Source organism: Polyodon spathula, chromosome 4 (genome assembly GCF_017654505.1).
Source record: "Polyodon spathula isolate WHYD16114869_AA chromosome 4, ASM1765450v1, whole genome shotgun sequence".
In the NCBI taxonomy this organism is placed as follows: Eukaryota; Metazoa; Chordata; class Actinopteri; order Acipenseriformes; family Polyodontidae; genus Polyodon; species Polyodon spathula.
The window spans coordinates 79449886-79469891 of record NC_054537.1 but is presented as its reverse complement, the minus strand read 5'-3'; the positions used below and the strand labels follow the sequence as shown (position 1 = coordinate 79469891).

General features: G+C 39.3%; 2 protein-coding genes across 4 annotated transcripts in view; one reads left to right on the top strand and one right to left on the bottom strand.

Annotated features, from left to right (window-relative positions):
* The window catches only part of nudcd1 (NudC domain containing 1), a 93832-nt gene extending 77920 nt beyond the window's left edge, over positions 1 to 15912 (bottom strand). For both annotated transcript variants that reach the window (XM_041248656.1, XM_041248657.1), the window contains exons 1-2: positions 15719 to 15912; positions 9393 to 9547 (exon numbers count right to left, since the gene is read on the bottom strand). In XM_041248656.1, the coding sequence (XP_041104590.1) occupies positions 9393 to 9547; positions 15719 to 15833 (270 nt within the window). In that variant the 5' untranslated portion in view covers positions 15834 to 15912. The remainder of the gene's footprint in view (positions 1 to 9392; positions 9548 to 15718) is intronic.
* A 502-nt stretch (positions 15913 to 16414) lies between these two features.
* On the top strand, positions 16415 to 19643 carry LOC121313871 (transcription and mRNA export factor ENY2-like). Of its 2 annotated transcripts, none has more exons than XM_041246651.1 (5): positions 16415 to 16531; positions 17269 to 17351; positions 17746 to 17816; positions 18792 to 18866; positions 19395 to 19643. In XM_041246651.1, exons 2-5 carry the CDS (start codon positions 17284 to 17286, stop codon positions 19469 to 19471), a joined length of 291 nt encoding a protein of 96 aa, XP_041102585.1. In that variant the 5' UTR covers positions 16415 to 16531; positions 17269 to 17283; the 3' UTR covers positions 19472 to 19643. The 2 variants fall into 2 exon arrangements, with proteins under 2 accessions (XP_041102585.1, XP_041102586.1); XM_041246652.1 differs by lacking the exon at positions 16415 to 16531 and adding an exon at positions 16551 to 16959.
* Positions 19644 to 20006: the final 363 nt, after the last annotated feature.

The following is a 20006-nucleotide window of genomic DNA, read 5'->3' as shown; positions in this document are numbered from 1 at the left end:
CAGCGCTTGGTTTTATTTTATTTAACGCAAACAAGTATGGTTGGCAGATATGTTGTTACTAATCTAGAACGATAATGAAACCTATACTTTACTACAAAGTTGATGACAAATACAGTACGGCACAGCCATCTGACCTTGAAAACGTTAGGTTATTATTACCCTGTTTCCCCAAAATAGAAATGTAACCGTTACTGAATGGGTATTTACCGCCTAGACTAAAATCCTGAATACGTCATACCAAATCTACTCTGAGCCAGTGACGCAGTCGTGACGCCGACCCCAAGGGATCAAAAGTTCTGCAGCTACGGATCTCAGCGTAATTTTTCCTTCAAGCCTGCTGCGATCTTTAAGGTTAACCCTCTGCATTCTATTTATTCAGAGCTTGTCAGGCGCATCAGGTCCAATTTACACTGAACAAAAACTTAAACTCAGCATGTAAAGTGCTGGTCCCATGTTTCATGAGCTGAAATAAAAGATCCCAGAAGTTTTCCATTTACGCACAAAAATCTTATTTCTCTCAAATTTTGTGCACAAATTTGTTTACATCCCTGTTAGTGAGCATTTTTCCTTTGCCAAGATAATCCATCCACCTGGCAGGTGTGGCATATCAAGAAGCTGATTAAACAGCATGATCATTACACAGGTGCACCTTGTGCTGGGGATAATAAAAGGCCACTCTCAAATGTGCAGTTTGGTCACACAACACAATGCCACAAATGTCTCAAGTTTTGAGTGAGTGTGCAATTGGCATGCTGACTGCAGGAATGTCCACCAGAGCTGTTGCCAGAGAATTAAATGTTCATTTCTCTACCATAAGCCGCCTCCAACGTAGTTTTAGAGAATTTGGCAATACGTCCAACCGGCCTCACAACCGCAGACCATGTGTAACCACGCCAGCCCAGGACCTCCACATCTGGCTTCACCTGTGGGATCATCTGAGACCAGCCACCCGGACAGCTGATGAAACTGTGGGTTTGCACAACCCAAGAATTTCTGCACAAACTGTCAGAAACCGTCTCAGGGAAGCTCATCTGCGTGCTCGTCGTCCTCACCAGGGTCTTGACCTGAATGCAGTTCGGCGTCGTAACCGACTTCAGTGGGCAAATGCTCACCTTCGATGGTCACTGGAGAAGTGTGTTCTTCAAGGATGAATCCTGGTTTCAACTGTATCGGGCAGATGGCAGACAGCGTGCATGGCGTCGTGTGGGCGAGTGGTTTGCTGATGTCAGCGTTGTGAACAGAGTTCCCCACCGTGGCGGTGGGGTTATGGTATGGGCAGGCATAAGCTACGGACAACGAGCACAATTGCATTTTAGCGATGGCAATTTGAATGCACAGAGATACTGTGACGAGATCCTAAGGCCCACTGTCGTGCCATTCATCCGCCGCCATCACCTCATGTTTCAGCATGATAATGCATGGCCCCATGTCACAAGGATCTGTACGCAATTTCTGTAAGCTGAAAATGTCCCAGTTCTTCCATGGCCTGCATACTCACCAGACATGTCACCCATTGAGCATGTTTGGGATGCTCTCGATTGACGTCCTGCAACTTCGCACAGCCATTGAAGAGGAGTGGGACAACATTCCACCGGTCACAATCAACAGGCTGATTAACTCTATGCGAAAGATCTGGGTCGCGCTGTATGATGCAAATGGTGGTCACACCAGATACAGACAGGTTTTCTGATCCACGCCCCTACCTTTTTTTCTTAAAAGGTATCTGTGACCAACAGATGCATTATCTGTATTCCCAGTCATTTGAAATCCATAGATTAAGGCCTAATGAATTTATTGCAATTGACTGATTTCCTTCTATGAACTAACTCAGTAAAACCTTTGAAATTGTTGCATGTTACGTTTATATGTGTTCAGTGCATTTTCACACACGACGTTTATTTTACATGCACCGTTTAACCCCTCGCCCCCCCCCCCCAGTGTAAAACAGGTTTAAAAGGCACCGAATCGCAAAAGGACACAGTACTGTATCTCCAGCCAAGTCCCACCCCTTATTCGCTGATTTTTCACATACATCTTTATATACGTGCATACTGATAAATCCTCTCCTGGTCACTCGTTTCATCACCAAACTCCTCAATAATGGGATTAAAGTCATTATTTTACTACTATAACATCACAAAAAGCTCTGTTATCTCTGTAGTGCATGGGGCTATGAGATACACCCTTTTTTGGCTTCATTCGGCTCTTATCGGTCTCAATCTGCCATTGAAAGGTTTTGTCGGCTTTTTCCAGAGAAAAGATGACTACAGACTTGTGCTTTCTAATGATGTCGGACCTGGTCCGACATAGGACCCCAAAGGGTTAATGGTTACATTTCTATTTCAGGGAACCACCGTTATGAAAATAACATAAGGTTCCCTTTCATGTACGAAATGTAACCATTACTGAATGCCCTCACAAGTGCATGGTTGCAGAACGACCGGAACGCTACAAGGTTACCCCAGTAACAAGCAGCTAGGGTGAATAACCGAGGAAGAATTTCACCTCTATAACTGTGCTGTAAGGGTCGACTGGGAAGCTGGCCGTAACACTGTAGTTCCAAAACCAGGGTTTTGAGGAGCCACAACATTTAGCTTGTAGAACCTAGTGAACGTATGGGGAGTAGCCCACACCACCGCTTTGCATATGTCCTTGACAGATGCACCCTGGAATAAAGCCCACGAAGTTGCAAGGTCCCTGGTGGAATGGGCAGCAAGCTTTTCTGGAGGGGCAAGTTGGCCAGCTCAGACAATCCTGACCGTGTCTGCTATCCACTTTAATAGTCACTGCTTACACAGGGCTTGACCACGGGACTTTGCCCATAGCAGACAAAAATTGTTCAGACTGCCTCCAATTTTTTGTCCTGTCAATGCAGTACACCAGGGCCCGCACTAGGCAGAGCATATGGACATAGTCTTCAGCAAGAAGGGAGGATTGGAATGGAGAGTGACCTTTGTCCTGGCCTCTTAATTAAGCAGACTTTTGCGATGGAGAACGTTTGCATCTCATTCACCCGCTTAGCTGAGGCGATACCATGCAAGAAAACCACTTTAAAAATGTTAAAACTTTTAGATCAGCTGAATGCAAAGGCTCAAATGGAGGTTTCAGGAGTGCATTAAGCACCACGTTTAGCCTCCATTGAGGGAGAATGTCCTTCATAGGAGGATGAAGCCGGCAAGCCCCTTTCAAAAATTGTCCCGCCAGGAAGTGGGCTCCTGGGGAGACAGTGTCAACCTTGACATGGCAAGCCGAAATAGCTGCCAGATAGACCAACGTGGATGGGGAATTCCACTCAAACAGGTCCTGTAAAAATTACAGTGCAACTGCCATGGGTCGAACCAACGAGGCAGACACCCCACTTGTACCCGTACTGGGAATGTGTGGACGCTGCCCTGGCATACTGTAGGGTGTCAATAGCCCTGCTGCAAAGTCCCAGATAGCTCAAAACGCAGTGGTTCACGGGCCAGACCCAGAGATGCAGGCTGAATGGGTCAGGATGCCATATGGTCCACCGTGCCTGACTGAGCAGGTCGCGACATGACGGCAGTTTCCATGGTTGGCCGCTCAGGAGCTGCATCAGGGTTCAAAACCAGATACTCTGGTGCCAATATGGGACTACTAGGAGCATGTTGTTTCAGTCCTGCCTGATTTTCTTCATACACAGCAGGAAAAGCAAGAGCAGTGGGAAGGCATAAACAGATGGCCACTGGTTTGCCAAGGCATCTATTCCCTGAGGTTCTCCGCCACCAAAGGAGATAGTGGGTTGATTCCCGAGAGGCAAAAGAGGTCTCTCTCTGCTGTTCCAAACCTCTCCTAGACGGCTTATGACCATGAGGTGAAACCTGATTGACTGCAACAGCTGTTGCATCATCAACATCTTGAACCGCCTTCGGCTCAGGACACCGGTTGATTTATCTGAGGTTAAGTACCGGCCACCATCATGCTTTGTCACTAGGAAGTACCTGGAGTAGAACCCTTCCTCCGACTTGATGGGGGCTATCATGTGGTATATATGGTAGTAAGCACACAGATGTCTGCGGTGAACTGACGCCAATAATCCAGATAGCTGCCAGAGAAGGGGCCCTGGGCCTGTGGCAGCAAACTAAAGGCTGCTGTTTTTGCCTGTGGCTTAGCCTGGAGAAGGGTCACAGAACCTATTACGGCCTCCACAGCGAGTAGCAGTAAGCACATGAAAAATTGATTGCCTTGTTTCCCCCACTTTAGGCCAGGGGATTTGCAAGGTTGCAGTGGCCCTCTTAAATAGCAGTAAAAGTATGCAATAAGACCTGACAAGGTGTCCATAAATATCAAATTTAAAAGTTAAACTGAGCAAATTTATTAAAACATGTAAAAGAAAGTACATCTTCATTTTTGATTGTGTACATTGCCATTAAAAAGATACACCTGGTGGCGGAGTTGAGACAGCACAGTGTTAGATTTTTTTCCTGTCATTCAGTGCAGACACTGTTTGAGCAGAACAGACAGGAGGAATAAAAATAAAATTTAGATGGGTTTCAGTAATTTTTCAAGGTCTGTGTCAGAGGGGTGTAAAATGTGGAGGTGTCTGTTTTTCTGTAGCATTTACTACAGAAAAACAGGGGTAAGTGAGTATGAAGACAGAGGTTTTTTTTGGTATTTTTTTTTTTGTTTTGCTATCTTCCAGTTCATTTAATTGTTCTTTATTCAAATCGGCATGTCTACTTACTACTTTGACCAATTGCCAGCAAAAAAATAAATAAAAAAATCCCCACTCAGTTTCATAGCTTTACTGTAGATCTGTAAACAAGACTGCTACCAGTACTTGAAATTCTGTGAGGCTGCACACCGATTTCAAATATGTGACAAGGCTCCAACTGTCCGTATCCATCCAATATACAGACAACTGGAACACATTGCTTGTTTCACATTCTATTGCCAGCCCTGGATTATAAACTCTGCCAACAGGGACAGCCAGCTCCTGTTCGACCCACCTCCAAAGGAGGCAGCAGTGGACAGTAGGTCAGGATTGGTGACCTCAGTACCGGTTCGATATAGGTCCAGCGGGTCACAACTACCGGTCAGTTTGGCACTGGGTACCAGTGTGATAACCTCTGTCCTAGTTCGGTACCCCGTCGATCGAGTTGGTGACCTCAATTACGGTTTGGTTCGACTCTGGTTCAGTGACTTCGGTTCCAGTCTGGTAGCTTCAGCACTGGGCTGGTTTGGCACCGGTTTGGTGTTCTTAACACTGGTTCGGTACCAGTTCAGTACCATGCTGGGATTCGGACATGGGTCGGTGAGCTTGGTAATGCTTCAGTACGGGTCAAACAGTTCGCAGCTACCGGTTGTTTTGGTACTGGGTTGGCGACTTTGGCACCAGTTCAGTGACTTTATTACCAGTTCGACACTGGTTCGGTGTACTTAACACCAGGTCAGTACCAGTACAGAACAGAGTCAGTTCCAAAACGGTTCAGTGATTTCGGTATTGGTTCTGTAGCCTAGGTACCAGGTCGGCGACCTCCGTACCAGTTCGGTACAGGTCCACCAGGTTGCAGTCACCACTGGTGGCAACATACAGGGATGATGTAAAAGCCACTGGGGAAAAAAAAAAAAAAAAAAAGTCAGTACCAACATGAGACTAAGGGAAGCCTGTTTGTTAGAATGAACTAACAGCCTTCGCAATGGTGATGCTAAAATAGTTGGTCACCACAACGGCATGAGATACTGTGGTTGTAATTACAAACAACAACAAGCAGAAGCAATTACCTCAGTCTTGCACTGTGCAGCTGCTCTTACTGCACAAGTGCTGAACACAACGTTACACAGGTCTGTGCATGGTATCTCTAAAAAACAGAAATAACATAGTTAGCCGGCTTATTTTGCTGGGTCCCTGGGAATAAGCAACTCGAGCTGCTGGCTATAGTGCACTGTGGCAATGTTTCCCCACCCCTGTGTGTACTTCTGTGTTGTATGTTGTGTGTTAATGTTGGTGTACAGTCATTGGTAAACGGGATGTAATATGGGCTATGCGTAAGAGTGTTTAAAATGTATATTTGTATTTAGGCACGAGGATTGCACAGCACTTCAAGTGCAGATAAAATGTAATATGTGAGCATGGGGGAAGTGTACTTTTTATTAATTCACATGCAGTTGTACAGAGACTCCAACTGAATGATTGATTAGCAAATAGAGTCTCAGTACAGCTACATAAAAGCAGCATGTTTTCATTCACTTGGGGTTGTGTGTTCGGGGAGTGGAGAGCGGGATTGGAGATGGAAATAGATATAATAGCAGCTCACCATGTTTGTCTGTGTAGTCCTTTTTGTTTGTCTTGGTTTAGGCTACGAGTGCCGTGTCCTGTGTTTGTTTTTCAACCTTTTAATTTTCTGTTTGTTCATTTATTAAATGCTGAGTGCAACCAAGCGCTCAGCTTCAAACTCCACGTCTCTGTTTATTCTGTGTTGGTTCCTGGTTCTGGTCTGTGATCACCCACTACAGCCATCTTTGTGACATGCACACAAAATATGCCTAAACAGAAAAACGATTACAGCTATTCGCTTAAATATCACATACAAAATGTGTAAAAACACACAAAATTATGAATATTACACAGATAAGCAACAATGTACTTATCTAAACAAAACTCTCCAATAAAGTCAGTCTTGAAAAGAAATGGCGCAGAAATCCGTGACTGCAGAGATTTTGATCTCTCGGGGGCGGGGTTACTACTGCATCACAGGCTCAAAGAGCAGCTTTGGTATAAAAGTGTTTCAGGATCTAGGCTTTAGGAGGCAAATACCCATTCAGTAATGGTTACATTTCATACTTGAAAGGGAACCAAGGTTTTAAACAAACACTTAACTATATACATTGTAGTTAAATCACAAAGCCAGAACGTTTTTCAGACAAACGTGTTTTTCACTATTAAATTTTCTGATCGTGAAAGAAAACAACTCTAGGTGCATGTCTGCATCTTTCACTGTACAAAAAGTAGAGCAAGCAAATTTAAAGATCCCTTTACAGTTTATCTTTTTGTAACGTTACTGGTTAAAACACTCTGTCTTGTTTTTATCAGGATGGGAACAAATGCAAAGCTTATTTGTTTATTATGCTACGCTATCTTGCCCTTTGTGAAACTGACTTGCGTCTCTGCTGTTAGAATTAATTCTACTTATCTTTTTAATCAAAACAATTGGCACAGAAGCTGTATAATTAAAAAACAAAAAGAGACTAACTGCCTTTTAAACTTAAAATATTGGGCAGGCTTACTCTTCTTCACAGTCGCTCTCGCATCAGGTGCTGCTATAATGTAGTGTCGATTTTAATTGCAAAGCACAAGCAACAAATTTAGTTTAGAAACATTTGTTTTATATTGTCCATTATGTTTAGAAAATTGCCACTCACCTTAAATTTGACAGGAAGAAACAATAAAAATAAGAATAAAAAATGTATTACCAAGTTAAACTGTGTTGTTTCTTTCCGTAGCTAATAATTAGCTTATATATGATTTCGAAGCAAAATTACACAGCATTCTACACTTCGGCCTTGACTTGCATTTAGTGGCCTCTAAAAATGTACTGAACTGAAGCAAATTTTGGCCTTGCCCTTGCCCTGTTTTTGTTTTTTTGTTTTTTTTGGGGGGGGGGGGGGGGGGGGGCAATTTTTGCCCACTCTTTGTAAAACTGCTCAAGCTCCATCAAGTTGGTTGGGGACCTTTGGTGGACAGCAATTTTCAACTCTTTCCACATATTCTTAATTGGATTGAGGACCGGGCTTTGACTGGGCCACTCCAGGACATTGACTTTTTTGTTTTTAAGCCACTCCATTGTGGCTTTGGTTGTATGTTTGGGGTCATTGTACCGCTGGAAGATGAATTTTCTCCCAAGTCCCAGTTTTCTTGCAGACTTCAGCAGGTTTTCCTCCAGGATTTCTCTGTACTTTGCTGCACCCATTTTTCCCTCCATCTTCACGAGCTTTCCCCATAGCATGATGCTGCCACCGCCATGCTTCAGGGTAGGGATGGTGTTCTCAGGATGATGTGCTGCATTAAGCTTGCGCCAGACATAGCACTTAGCGTTGAGGCCAAAAAGCTCTATTTTGGTCTCAGACCATAGAATCTTCTTCCACTTGCTCTCAGAGTCTCCCAGATATCTTTTGGCAAACTCTAGCAGAGATTTGATTAAAGTTTTTTTCAACAATGGCTTTCTTTTTGCCACTCTCCCATAAAGGCCAGTTTTGTGAAGCACCCGGGCTATTGTTGCCGTATGCACAGTGTCTCCCAGCTCAGCCATGGAAGACTAACTCCTTTAGAGTTGCCATCGGCCTCTTGATGGCTACCCTGACTAGTGCCCTTCTCGCCCGGATACTCATTTTTTGAGGACGGCCTGTTCTAGACAGATTCACAGTTGTGCCATATTCTCTCCATTTCTTAATAATGGACTTTACTGTGCTCCAGGGGATATTCAATACCTTGAAAATGTTCTTATATCCTGCCCCTGATTGGTGCTTTTGAGGAACCTTATTCTGGATTTGCTTTGAATGTTCCTTTGTCTTCATGATGTAGTTTTTGTTAGGAAATGTACTAACCAACTGTGGGACCTCCCGGAGACAGGTATATTTAACCTGAAATCATGTGAAACACCTTAATTGCACACAGGTGGACTCCATTCAGGGGGACACCAGAGCTTATTTAGGTGTGACATAGCAAAGGGGGTGAATACTTATGCAATCAATTATTTTCTGTTTTATATTTGTAATTTAGAACAATTTCAGATTAAAATTTTTCACTTTGACATTATGGACTTTGTGTTGATCAGTGGCAAAAACTCCTAATTAAATCCATTTTGACTCCATGTTGTAACAATAAAATGTGGAAAAGCCCAAGGGGGATGAAAACTTTTGTGAGCCACTGTGTGTGTATGTATGTATGTATGTATGTATGTGTGTATATATATTTTTTTATATATACATATATATACACACACCTCACTCGGGGTTGGGTGTTTAGACTGGAGAACGGCAGGAGAATTAAAAACGAAAAAAAAACAATTGCTACTCGTGCTGGCTTAGTATCAGTGTGATACTTGTACGCTGTATTTAGTGTGTGGTTTTGTTTGTTTCTTTTGGTTTCTCTTGAGTTTTGTTCTGTACTTCTGTTTTATTTGTTCATTTCTAATAAACCAGCTAAACAGCGCATTTCACTCACCACTCCTCCCTGGCCTGACTTCACCACACAAGGCTACCTGTCACAGTGTGTCACTAGTCTTTTTGTGGGCACTGAAAAGGTTAAATGAATAAAGCATATTCTTCTGCATAGCAACAAAATGTATTTGTATGCATAGGTGAGAAGTGAGTAGCCGAGCAGGAGGCAATTTTGTAAAAGGATTCACAGGAAATGCATATTTCACACTTACCAGCGTGACAGTTAAATTCAGAATCCTTCCTAGCTGATCGATGTAGTACACGCTGTCCTCATACCAGGGATCACAGTGCAAGTAATTATACATGCCAAAGGCACGCATATGGTCCAAGGTGTACTGATCGTCCCGAAGTTTAACTTCAGCCACAGCTTGAAAAAGACAAGAACACAATGAAAACTTCAATTCAAAAATGCCAGTAACATACTGTACATATCCCCGACTGTAAACACAAAACAAGAGTTAAATATAAAACGAGCAATATCAAACATATGAAAATAATTTTTCCAAATAGGAGAACTGGTTATCCTTGATTACAGGCAACTCAATGAAGTATCATGAATATGAGACGCAGTAATCCGTCACGTATCCGCCCGTCACATATCCGTCCTAACTGTTTATCCGCCATGATCAATCTCTTCAGCTACGTTAGTTTATTACGAACAGAGATTAGTTCAGAGATTGTAGATCCTACCAACGTTTTCATATTCTGTGTGTTTTACATATCTGCCCTTACTCTGGTCCCACCAGTCAGACATGTGACGGATTACTGTCATAAATCACCAGCTCAGTCTGAGGAGTAACAAATCACTGTTCCATACAATTTATATGAGCGGTTTGATTCAGTCTATTCAGATGATCACAACAGTGGCAATTCTGAAAACTGCAGTCATTAAAATAGGGCATTTCTTACAATGTTGCATATGTTTACAAATGCACTAAAAACAGACACACATGCATGATTTGTGTTATCTGGATCGTGTTTTGATTAATAGAACAGAGTCCATAAACTTTAACCAAACAGAGACCAGAACCTGAAAAAGTAGGTTTGCTAGGATGAACATTTCTCATGATAAAGACAAACATGTTAGTGTGATATTTCTTACACTCATTAGTCAAAATCAAAATGAGTGGTTCTCTAAATAATGCTTCTATATATCCCCCCCCCCCCAATAGTACAAACTACCAAATAGGATTATTAAAGTAAAAATAACTGGAAGTGTGTGACTTACATACCAAACGTATAATTGACAGGCAGTTTATTAATTGTAAAGAAAATATTGTGACCTATAACTTCTAATAACAAGTTATCAAACATTCAGTTTATACATTAGAGGGGCACAAATCCAGTCACTGAGTTCCGGACACCAGCAGGTTGTAATGAGATCATTAAATAGCTTGAAAAATTGTTTCAAAACAAGGTATTTAGGGTATAAATGGAAGAAAGACCAGAAGGGCTCTGGCCCTTGAGAGCTGGAATTGTGCATATCTGCTAGATATTATGAGATACTGTATAAACACAAGACTTGTGGAGGATTTAAAAAAAAAAAAAAAAAAGAAAAGCATTTTCATACAATCTGCAACAAAAAAGGTTTGCATGCCCAGTTGTCTCTCCTAGAATGTCATCATACTAACAGAAGATTACAAAGAATACTATGGTACTTTTGGTAATACTGAGCACAGCTGTACACCTATGGATTTCAAGAAAATCATAGCTTGCAGTAAAAAGCAAGCCTTTGCCTTAACACTGAGACAAAATTTCAATTTTCTTTGCTTTTTTATTCAGTTTATAAATCTTAGCTAATCCTTTACATTAACAAACTGCAAGGATAATCCACCCCCCTTGTTATCACAATAAGATCCATATAAGGGTACAGTAAACCAACTGCAAAACAGAATTATCCTTTTTGAAAATGTTTATTCCTCCGGATACATAAGTGATTTATTTGGTGTCACTTTAGTTTGGAGTGGCCTACAGCTTAAATTCTGAACATGTAATAGAAGGATTTAATGCAGACGTGCAGCTGTTTACGTGTTAACCATCAAGAGGTTTTACTGCATCAAAAACTATTTGTTGGAAATGGTTTAAGAAAAACAAACCACACAAAAAAATACATTTTGCTGGTTTATTTCTTAAATGCAAGAAAAATAAAATCATGACTCATTTGCGCCACCATGTGGTAACATGGTATAATTTCCTATTTTCTCATGTATTTTGATGATTACAAGTACATAAGACAACTGATTTTAAGTTATATTGTACAGTGTTTAAAATAGAATATACCTATATGCTAAACAAGAAATGGGAGTTTGTGTATACAAAAACAAAGCATCCCCAATAGAGGGGTGTGTCATATAAGATTCAATAGTAAGCATCTCCATCTCAGCAATTCGGCTAGTTCTAGGAGATGACTACCACCAAAGCAAAAAGCTTCATTATATTCAAGTGTCATTGTCTTAATTGTTTTACTCTTCCCTTACCTTTTGAAGAGGTTTGCATTCATTCAGTGGTTCAACAAGGTTTCCTTTTTTCTGGCAATGCACAGGCCCAGTGGTGGCACCAGGCTCTCCCCAGTGAGGGAGCTGAGGGGGGCTAGGCAGAAATTTGAGAGGGCTACACACCACTTTGTGTGGGCACGTATTGTGTCAATGTTTCGCAAAACTTTTGCATTAGGACAGTGGAATCGGATGCAGATTAAGTGCCTGCTTATTACTATTATTACCAGATGCCTTTATCAAACACAATTTCCAAGGGTTTCAGTGCAGTATGAAGCAAGTGCTGTTGTAAAAGGGCCGAGGCAGTGCGTGAAGTGAGCATCTAAGGCCCCATTCACAGATGCTCTCCTGGGAGCAGAGCAGATCGATTACAATTATACAAAAGCATTGCAAAGAAGCAAAATCCAGACAATGTAATTTAACAAAACCGGACAATTTCTTCGACAGAGAACTAGCAAAAAAACAAGTTTCTGATCTATATTTGATTAAATGTTTTAGTTAGTATAGATGGTTTTGTTAAAAATCTTGATTAAGCATCTTTTTTCTCCTATATTGCAAAGCTTGTCACCTTTTGAACTGTCTCCGTTGTACCACTTTTACTACCCACTTATGGTCGCACATTGACAAAATCTTGAAATAAAACCTTAAATACAAATGACAAACATAATAAAAAATATCCAAACTTCATTGTTATTCGCCACTATCGACACCTGTCGGAAAATACAATGCAGCATAAAAATCAGTTGGGAATTCGATGAGAGCTGTGCTCATTTGAAATTCCTACGAGAATGCTAAAGGATCTCAGGCCGATAGCAGAGGGCAAACGAGCCATCAAACAGACTCGGCTCATTTTCCCGGGCTCCCCTGTCTAAATGCAACTCCATATGGGCGCATATCATTTTCTCAAATCTGATCTCGGGTCTTTTGCAATCGTTTCCATGTGAATGGAGGGTAAACCACAATGCAAAAGAGCAGTGCACATCTGCAGTCCTGGGGCTATATTCATTAATTGTACGTACACACAAATTTTATTCTAAACTGTGCGTACATACAGTCTAACTGAAAGCATGAAATTTAACAACATGCTACTTTGCGTGGAAATGTTTGTAAACTCACGCACACTCTGGACCATGTGAACGACTGTTTCTTTGTGTTAGAACAGGGGTTCTCAAATTCAGTACTGGGGACCCCGTGTCTGCTGGTTTTTCCAACTGAGCTCATTTACTTAGACATGTTTGCTTGTTTTCAGCTCTTAAACAGTTGCAGTTCAAGTTACTTATCAAATGTTATAGCTAACTTGAACTATGTAAGTTAAGTAACTGAGAGCTCGGTTGGAATGAATACCAGCAGCCACACGGGGTCTCCAGGACAGAGTTTGAGAGGCCATCTGTTAGAATGATGGTACTGCAAGAAATAAATCTAACCCACACTATTCAGGAAAAAGATATACCATCACTGCATAATGAAAAACAATTTAATGCATAGACAAAATTTGACATTTATGTATAATTAGCCCAATATTACAAGTATCCACAAAGTAGTACAAATATTGATTATCACCAACATGACTATTACAAGCTAAATAGAAAACAACGTTGTTAGTCCTTTCTGTCATGTATTTTCAACCTGCAAAATAAGTAGAAACAAACATGCAGCCTATAAACACGTACACATTTTCAATATAAATAACTGAAAATGGCTGATCTCACACTTTTGGAAACACTTTTTGCAAGATATCGCTTTCCAAGGAAGTCCTATTGGAATTGTGCAATATGGGACCTAGGATAGACCAACCAAGCACACTCATCCCATTCCTACACATATACAAGTCTTGGCTTTTTGGCCACTGGTACCTTTCAAAGACAGATCGGGAGGCATAAATGGCATTTCAGAAGCCTCTTTCAGTGCACTGATGGCAGTAGTTTTGGACTCCATCACTGCCCTTTGTCCTCAGTACATTGTTTCCTTATATTGATGGACAGCAGATTAAAATAAAAGGCACCGACATTAAACGAATTTCATTTCTGAACAGGAGACAGTACCACTCAAAATGTGTTGGTTATATGCGATGCCCGACTCCGTCTACTAAATGCTGTGCCTAAATGGTCAGGTGAAACCAATTATTAATTTATTCTTCCAAACAGCAGTGTAGCCATGGCTACATTTACCATACAAGGCTATAGCGGCGTTTTAAATGCAAATTTCCACGGGCAAGCAATTTTAATGATACTGATTTACTGACACGTCTTGCTTAGAAACATATGTACGAGTGCCTTAAGATTGATAAATCATAATTTAATTGTGCGTATGACCATTCTAAACTCTGTCCATACGAACATTTTAAGTCAGGGTTTTTTACGCACGATTGATAAGTACATAGCCCCTGTTTTAGAGCTTTTAATGTCATCTCACTGACACAAGGCATAAAATAAACACAGTCACGAAGTGGACAAACAACTATTACAATTATAGGTTATGTTTAAATGTTTAACCAAGCGGTAGAAGTTGAAATAATTACAAACATTAAATAACACTGATTGTTAACCACCGAGTTAAATAAATTAGAATGCTTAAAAGTAAGCCACTAAGAGTTGCTAAATGTGTTCTTTATATATAAAACTAGTGTGAGCTTTTGAAAATACTGAAATTGAATCAACACAAGAGCTTGAGATAGCATTTCCTGGACGGAATGTTTAATATTGTATTGTCGGTCACAGATTAAAATCGTCTTTCTGAAGACGACACCTGGAATGGTTTTCGACTGTTGAAACCAACATGAAGTTTCTGAAAAGTCTTCACAACTAAGTCACGACAACAATTAAGACATTTGCGATGCACCTTTTTTTAATTTTTCAGGGAGGGGGTGGGGCGAGGATGTAGCCCCGCCACCACCCGTGCATAGGCTTAGGTCAATATCAGGGGTGTCAAACTCCAGGCCGAGGGTCGCAGGGTCTTCTGGTTTTCATTCCAACTTAAGCTCAATTAACAAGACTGATCTAATTATTTGTTGAATTTGATAGTCATATTTCAAGGTCTTTTACAGCTGATGATTTAAAACATGCACTTGATTTAAGGTACAAGACCTACGAAACATTCTGAGACCTGAAGAAAAGTGTTACATTTATCCAATTAATCAAATCATTAGACCAATTAAGTAATTGAAAGCTCGGGTGGAACGGAAACCAGAAGACACTGCAGGGCTCTAGGAGTCTGACACCCCTGGTCTATATCATCATGAACAGTTAAAAGTAACAGTAATAAATAAATAAAAATATAAATAATAAAGCTATTACTTTAAACTTGCATGGCTATGACATCACATCACATGTATCTTAACAAATGCATTCTCCTTCAAAAGTTTAAAGCACCCCTGGTAAACCAGTGTCATTTGTCCCCCTGAAACACTCTGCCCCATTTGGATGTATGAAATAAATTAATAAGTACTTTGTTTATGTTATCAATGTTATTATATAAATTGTTAAAGTTTATATAAAAAGTGATTTTTTTTTTGGTATATATATATATATATATATATATATATATATATATAATATATATATAATATATATATAAAGTGTGTTTTATATATATATATATATAAATGTGTTTTACTAAGGTAGACTGTTCCAAATTACTTCTGACAGAAGCAGAGCTATTAACATCCCAGACACTAACTTTGAGTTTACCAACAGATCAGAGCTACTGTGTTTATTTTTCCCACCTTATGCACAGTTCTATTCAATTACGATTACAACTGAATGGTTGTCTATTCACTCCTGACTTAATGCACGATATGTTGTTCGTTTTGTAGTCACAACAGTCGTTGTTTTTACTGTGTAGAGTAAGTGTACTATTATATTACGTATTTTCTTATGTGTACGTCACTCTCTTGGTTGTATGTTAAGCTCAGTTGTTTCTTGTTTTCAAAAACATTATTATTAGTAATAATAATAATATTTGTAGTATATTTACCATATTCACGGTTTGCTAGACGAGCATGGCGATATTTCCAAATAATCATATTCGAACATCTGTTTGTGACTCACCTGCATCAAGCTCTATATTGTAAATAGGTAATGGATCCAAAGATAGGCGGTAACTCTCAAACTTGGGGTCCAGCAACAGCTTGTTCACCTTCAAAGAGTAATTAGAAGCTGCCATTTTCGTATAATTCTGATTATCACAAAAAATCGAAATTAACAGCTACAATGCACACAGCATCAACCCACGCGTTTCCTGTGTGTTCTACTTCGGAAGCTTTCAGGGACGGACAGTTGTTCGGTGTTGTAGGAATTGTAGTTTTTTAAATACCTGTTTCAACTTTTTAACGTTTATTAATTCAATTTACCATTACCAGATGCCATTTAATTAAACCATGTTAGTAAACATTTTAATTCATATGACTGTTTGTCAATGACGAATTCAGTTCTCAGTTGAATTGGGAAATATAATCAAATAGGCATTATTGTCTCAGTAAGTAACTCAATTGTTAAACACACACTTGTTCATTACATTATACTATCGGAAGGTTTAGATAGGACCTATGGTTATACATTCGTCTGAATTAACAGACACAAATTATTGCCAATTATATTGCCTATTGTTCACTTGTGCCTAACTTTCCATTCACCAGTTTAGTTACTGTGCCGCTGTTTTACATGATCTCTTGCAGTGTTTGTTCTGGAGACTCAATTTCCCAGAATGCAATTTGCAAGAGCAGGAACTTATTTCTCTAACCCTTGTTGCATAAGGAACTTAAGAGGGTGGTAAATGGCATATTATTGCGGTTGTTGTCTCTCTGGGAACTGAGTAAAGAACAAACTGAGTTCAAAATTAATCGAATCCCAAGAAAATACCTGGTAAATACCGTTGTGTTAAAATATATAGTGATAGTTCGTATACAATTTAAAATGTATGTAGTTTAAGCGATGATTTCGGCCTAAATAATTGCCGTGTTGCAACAAACATGTTGTTTTTGAAGGCGTTACAAACGTGTGAGTTTGTCAGCTATGATGTTTGATGCCACTTGCAGGCTGGTTCATTGTGGAATCGGGAACAACGTACGTTTTAAAATTTTTGGCGGAAAATTAAATTGGTCAGTTGAATACCAATCTAAAATCTCTTCAAGAACATGCAGTCCTTTTTTTCCCAGAGCAGATTATAATTTTACAATATGCTCTGTACCATTATATATTAAAATAATAAACTAATCTTATAACTGCCAAGACTCTACTTTTTCATTACGCTTTTTAGACCCTTATTCAGAAAGATTTACACTACCGGTACTGTAAGTTAATTCCTTGTTCACTGTTTCAATGACTTCCAAACACATGATGTGTGGAGTTAAACGTTATTTTAATAAGTTAAATTGTAATTTTTAGTAGTTTTTAAAATGCACATGTCTTGAAAGCCTGTATCCTTTGTGTACCACCAGTGACTAAAGTCTGAAACAGCGGTATGCCTTAACTAATTTATAATGGGGTAACTGAACTCAGACTTGTCCCATGTAAATAATGTCTTGCACATTTCTGAATGACCTCAGTATTTTCATGAGGTGGTCAGATGGATAATGTTTTTTGTTTTGCTTGTCTTTCAGAATAAAGATTGAAAAATGAGTAAAGAGGCACAGATGAGAGCAACAATAAACCAGAAGCTAATTGAAATGGGAGAAAGAGAACGGTAATGATAACCAAGCTAACTTGATAATAAGTTACAAGTGGCTTTTTAACATGTAGCTGGGTTTACCAATTAATTTTACTGAAATCAGCCTCCCTGCCTAAACTGAGGTTCAGTTGTATTTAAAATACAACACAATGCACTACAATATATTAATTAAAAATGCTTTGGATGGGAATTATTTTATGTGCTTGGTAATTGCCCAGTAACAATTTAAAAACACGGTATGAAATTAAAACCACAATAGTACTTGAGTAGAAGAAAATATAAATATGTACCTTCCAAAGCAAACTTGAGTACTTGGTTTGTTACAAATGGCAGTTTCTTAATCTCAACATAACTCTTGGGTAAGCTAGAGCTACGGTGTAACAGTAGTTTGTCCCATATTTCTTTACAGCCTAAAAGAGTTGCTTAGAGCCAAACTTATTGAATGTGGATGGAAGGACCAGTTGAAAGCACACTGTAAAGGTAAGTGTTGCAGAAAAAAAATATTGTTTTTCAGTGTGACTATATTGCATATTCACCTCTGCTTGGTGTCTGGAAAAACTCATTGAGAAGATCTCAACATTTGAAAAATACATTGTACAATTAGTTATAGGCAGTAACACATCTAAATACAGGACACCCTTGCTATAAAGAACCTATTGGAGCTAAGCCTTTTGTTCATTTTATCTAAGGCCCTGTGAAAATCGCTATTTCACGGGCTGCGCGGAAATCGTGAAATTAGCCCAATACTGCGATTTTTTTATTTATTTATTTTTTTAATACAATATTTTTAGGAAATAAAAATCTTAATTTGTAATTCATACAAAAAATATCACATTAACAAAACTGTACAGCTCTGCTGTGTGTCTGCGTTTAATATTCGCCATGCACAGTGCTGTGCAGTGATTGTCATGTCACTATGCAATTTAAGCAGGAAATTAAAATAAAAGCAGTATCCAGCAGGAGTTTGCACAGCGATGGAGGTAAGCTCTTCTGTATGTCCTGCAACGTTACCGTAGATCAAAACTCAAGGTTGTGTATTTATTTTAGTTTTTCTTTAATCAGTTTTGCTTTGCCACATGGTTGTTGAACAAAAATGATTTTTGTTTTGGAGGCAGTTACACAGCGCGCACTTTTCATTAAGACAAAAGTGGACTTCACTATGGAAGTGGCATCCTGTGCGTACAGACCGGGATGTTGACAGTGTGTGTTTATATTATCTTTTTTATTTGGGGTCCAGGGGCAGGTTTGTTATACTGAAGGGCGTTATAGCGAGTGGGTGTACTGTACTTTTTTTTTTTTTTTATTGCTGTAACCAGCCCATCATATATACATTTACAATATGCTGGATGGTGTCAACCTATTTAATCCTATAGTTTAATTCCATTTTATTATTTTTCTTAAATATCCTTGTCCCACCCTATCTGAATAATTCAATACAGGATTCATATGTTGCAGATGTGATCCGGGAAAAGGGATTGGAACATGTGACAGTTGAAGATCTGGTTGCAGAAATTACTCCAAAAGGCAGAGGTACAAGCCTGTTCATTTAGGTCTCCACAAGAATGGTTGATAAAGTGCAGGTTGAGTGAGCAAAAAGTGCTTGAAGAGACCAGAAAAGACTTAGTATGTCGCACTCATAACTTCTTGACATGCATCTTTCATTTTTGAGAATGGAATTATAATTAAATACATTAGTGCATTACAGCAAATTGAAGTATTTTTATTGGTAGACTCAACAGTCACAGCTCTAAGTGTTTGAGCATGGCAACACAACCTAATGAAATTGTCACAAATGAGTTCCCTTCCATGAGAAAATATGCACTTGTGCAAATGGTGGTTTAATTTACATCAACTGGTTTTCAATGATGTATTTTGAAACCTGAAATAGCTTAAACAGGTGACGTGTATGCAAAGTAGTTGCTATTGCAAGTGTGCACTTGTTTGTGGCAAGTAAAAGTAAATATATACAGTAGTAAATGTACATGTAATAGCAGATGTGAATGAAGCATCACTTGTTCACATTCACTAATGTTTCTTCATGTTCCCTCTCTTTTCTAGCTCTTGTTCCAGACAGTGTGAAGAAAGAACTATTGCAGAGAATAAAGACCTTTTTAGCCCAGCATGCTACCCTATGAATGTGGCAGTAATAAGCTTTTGTGCCATTGTCTTTTGTTTTGAGCTGCAGTGCTCAAGCTGAAGATTTAGAAGGTTACTCATTTTGTTGTACTGCAACTTTGACAGTTTTTCATATTGCCAATATTTTTTTTTTCATTAACTATAGTACAGTAATACAATTTTAATAATAAAACAAATATCTTGTGTGAATAGTTTTCTTTGCTTTGGGTACAGCAAGGTCCCATTGAAATACATGTCGTATGTGGTTCTTTTGCTTTGATATTTCTTTGTTATATGGCTGGTTTCGCAGACCCATATTTCTCATTTCTTTTGGGCTGTTGCATCTTACCAGCTGAACATTTTAAAAATCAACTGTAAATTGCATCTAAACACCACTAGATGTCACACTAAATGACAGTATGTAAAGTCAAATTTGGTGTCCCACATCCGAAGCAAATGGATTGTCTCGATCTGGATCGTAGTTGTGTTTTCATTAACCCCCAGTTGAAGTTGAGTTCCTTAGTTTGAAACGTAAACTGCATTTTTACAAACCAA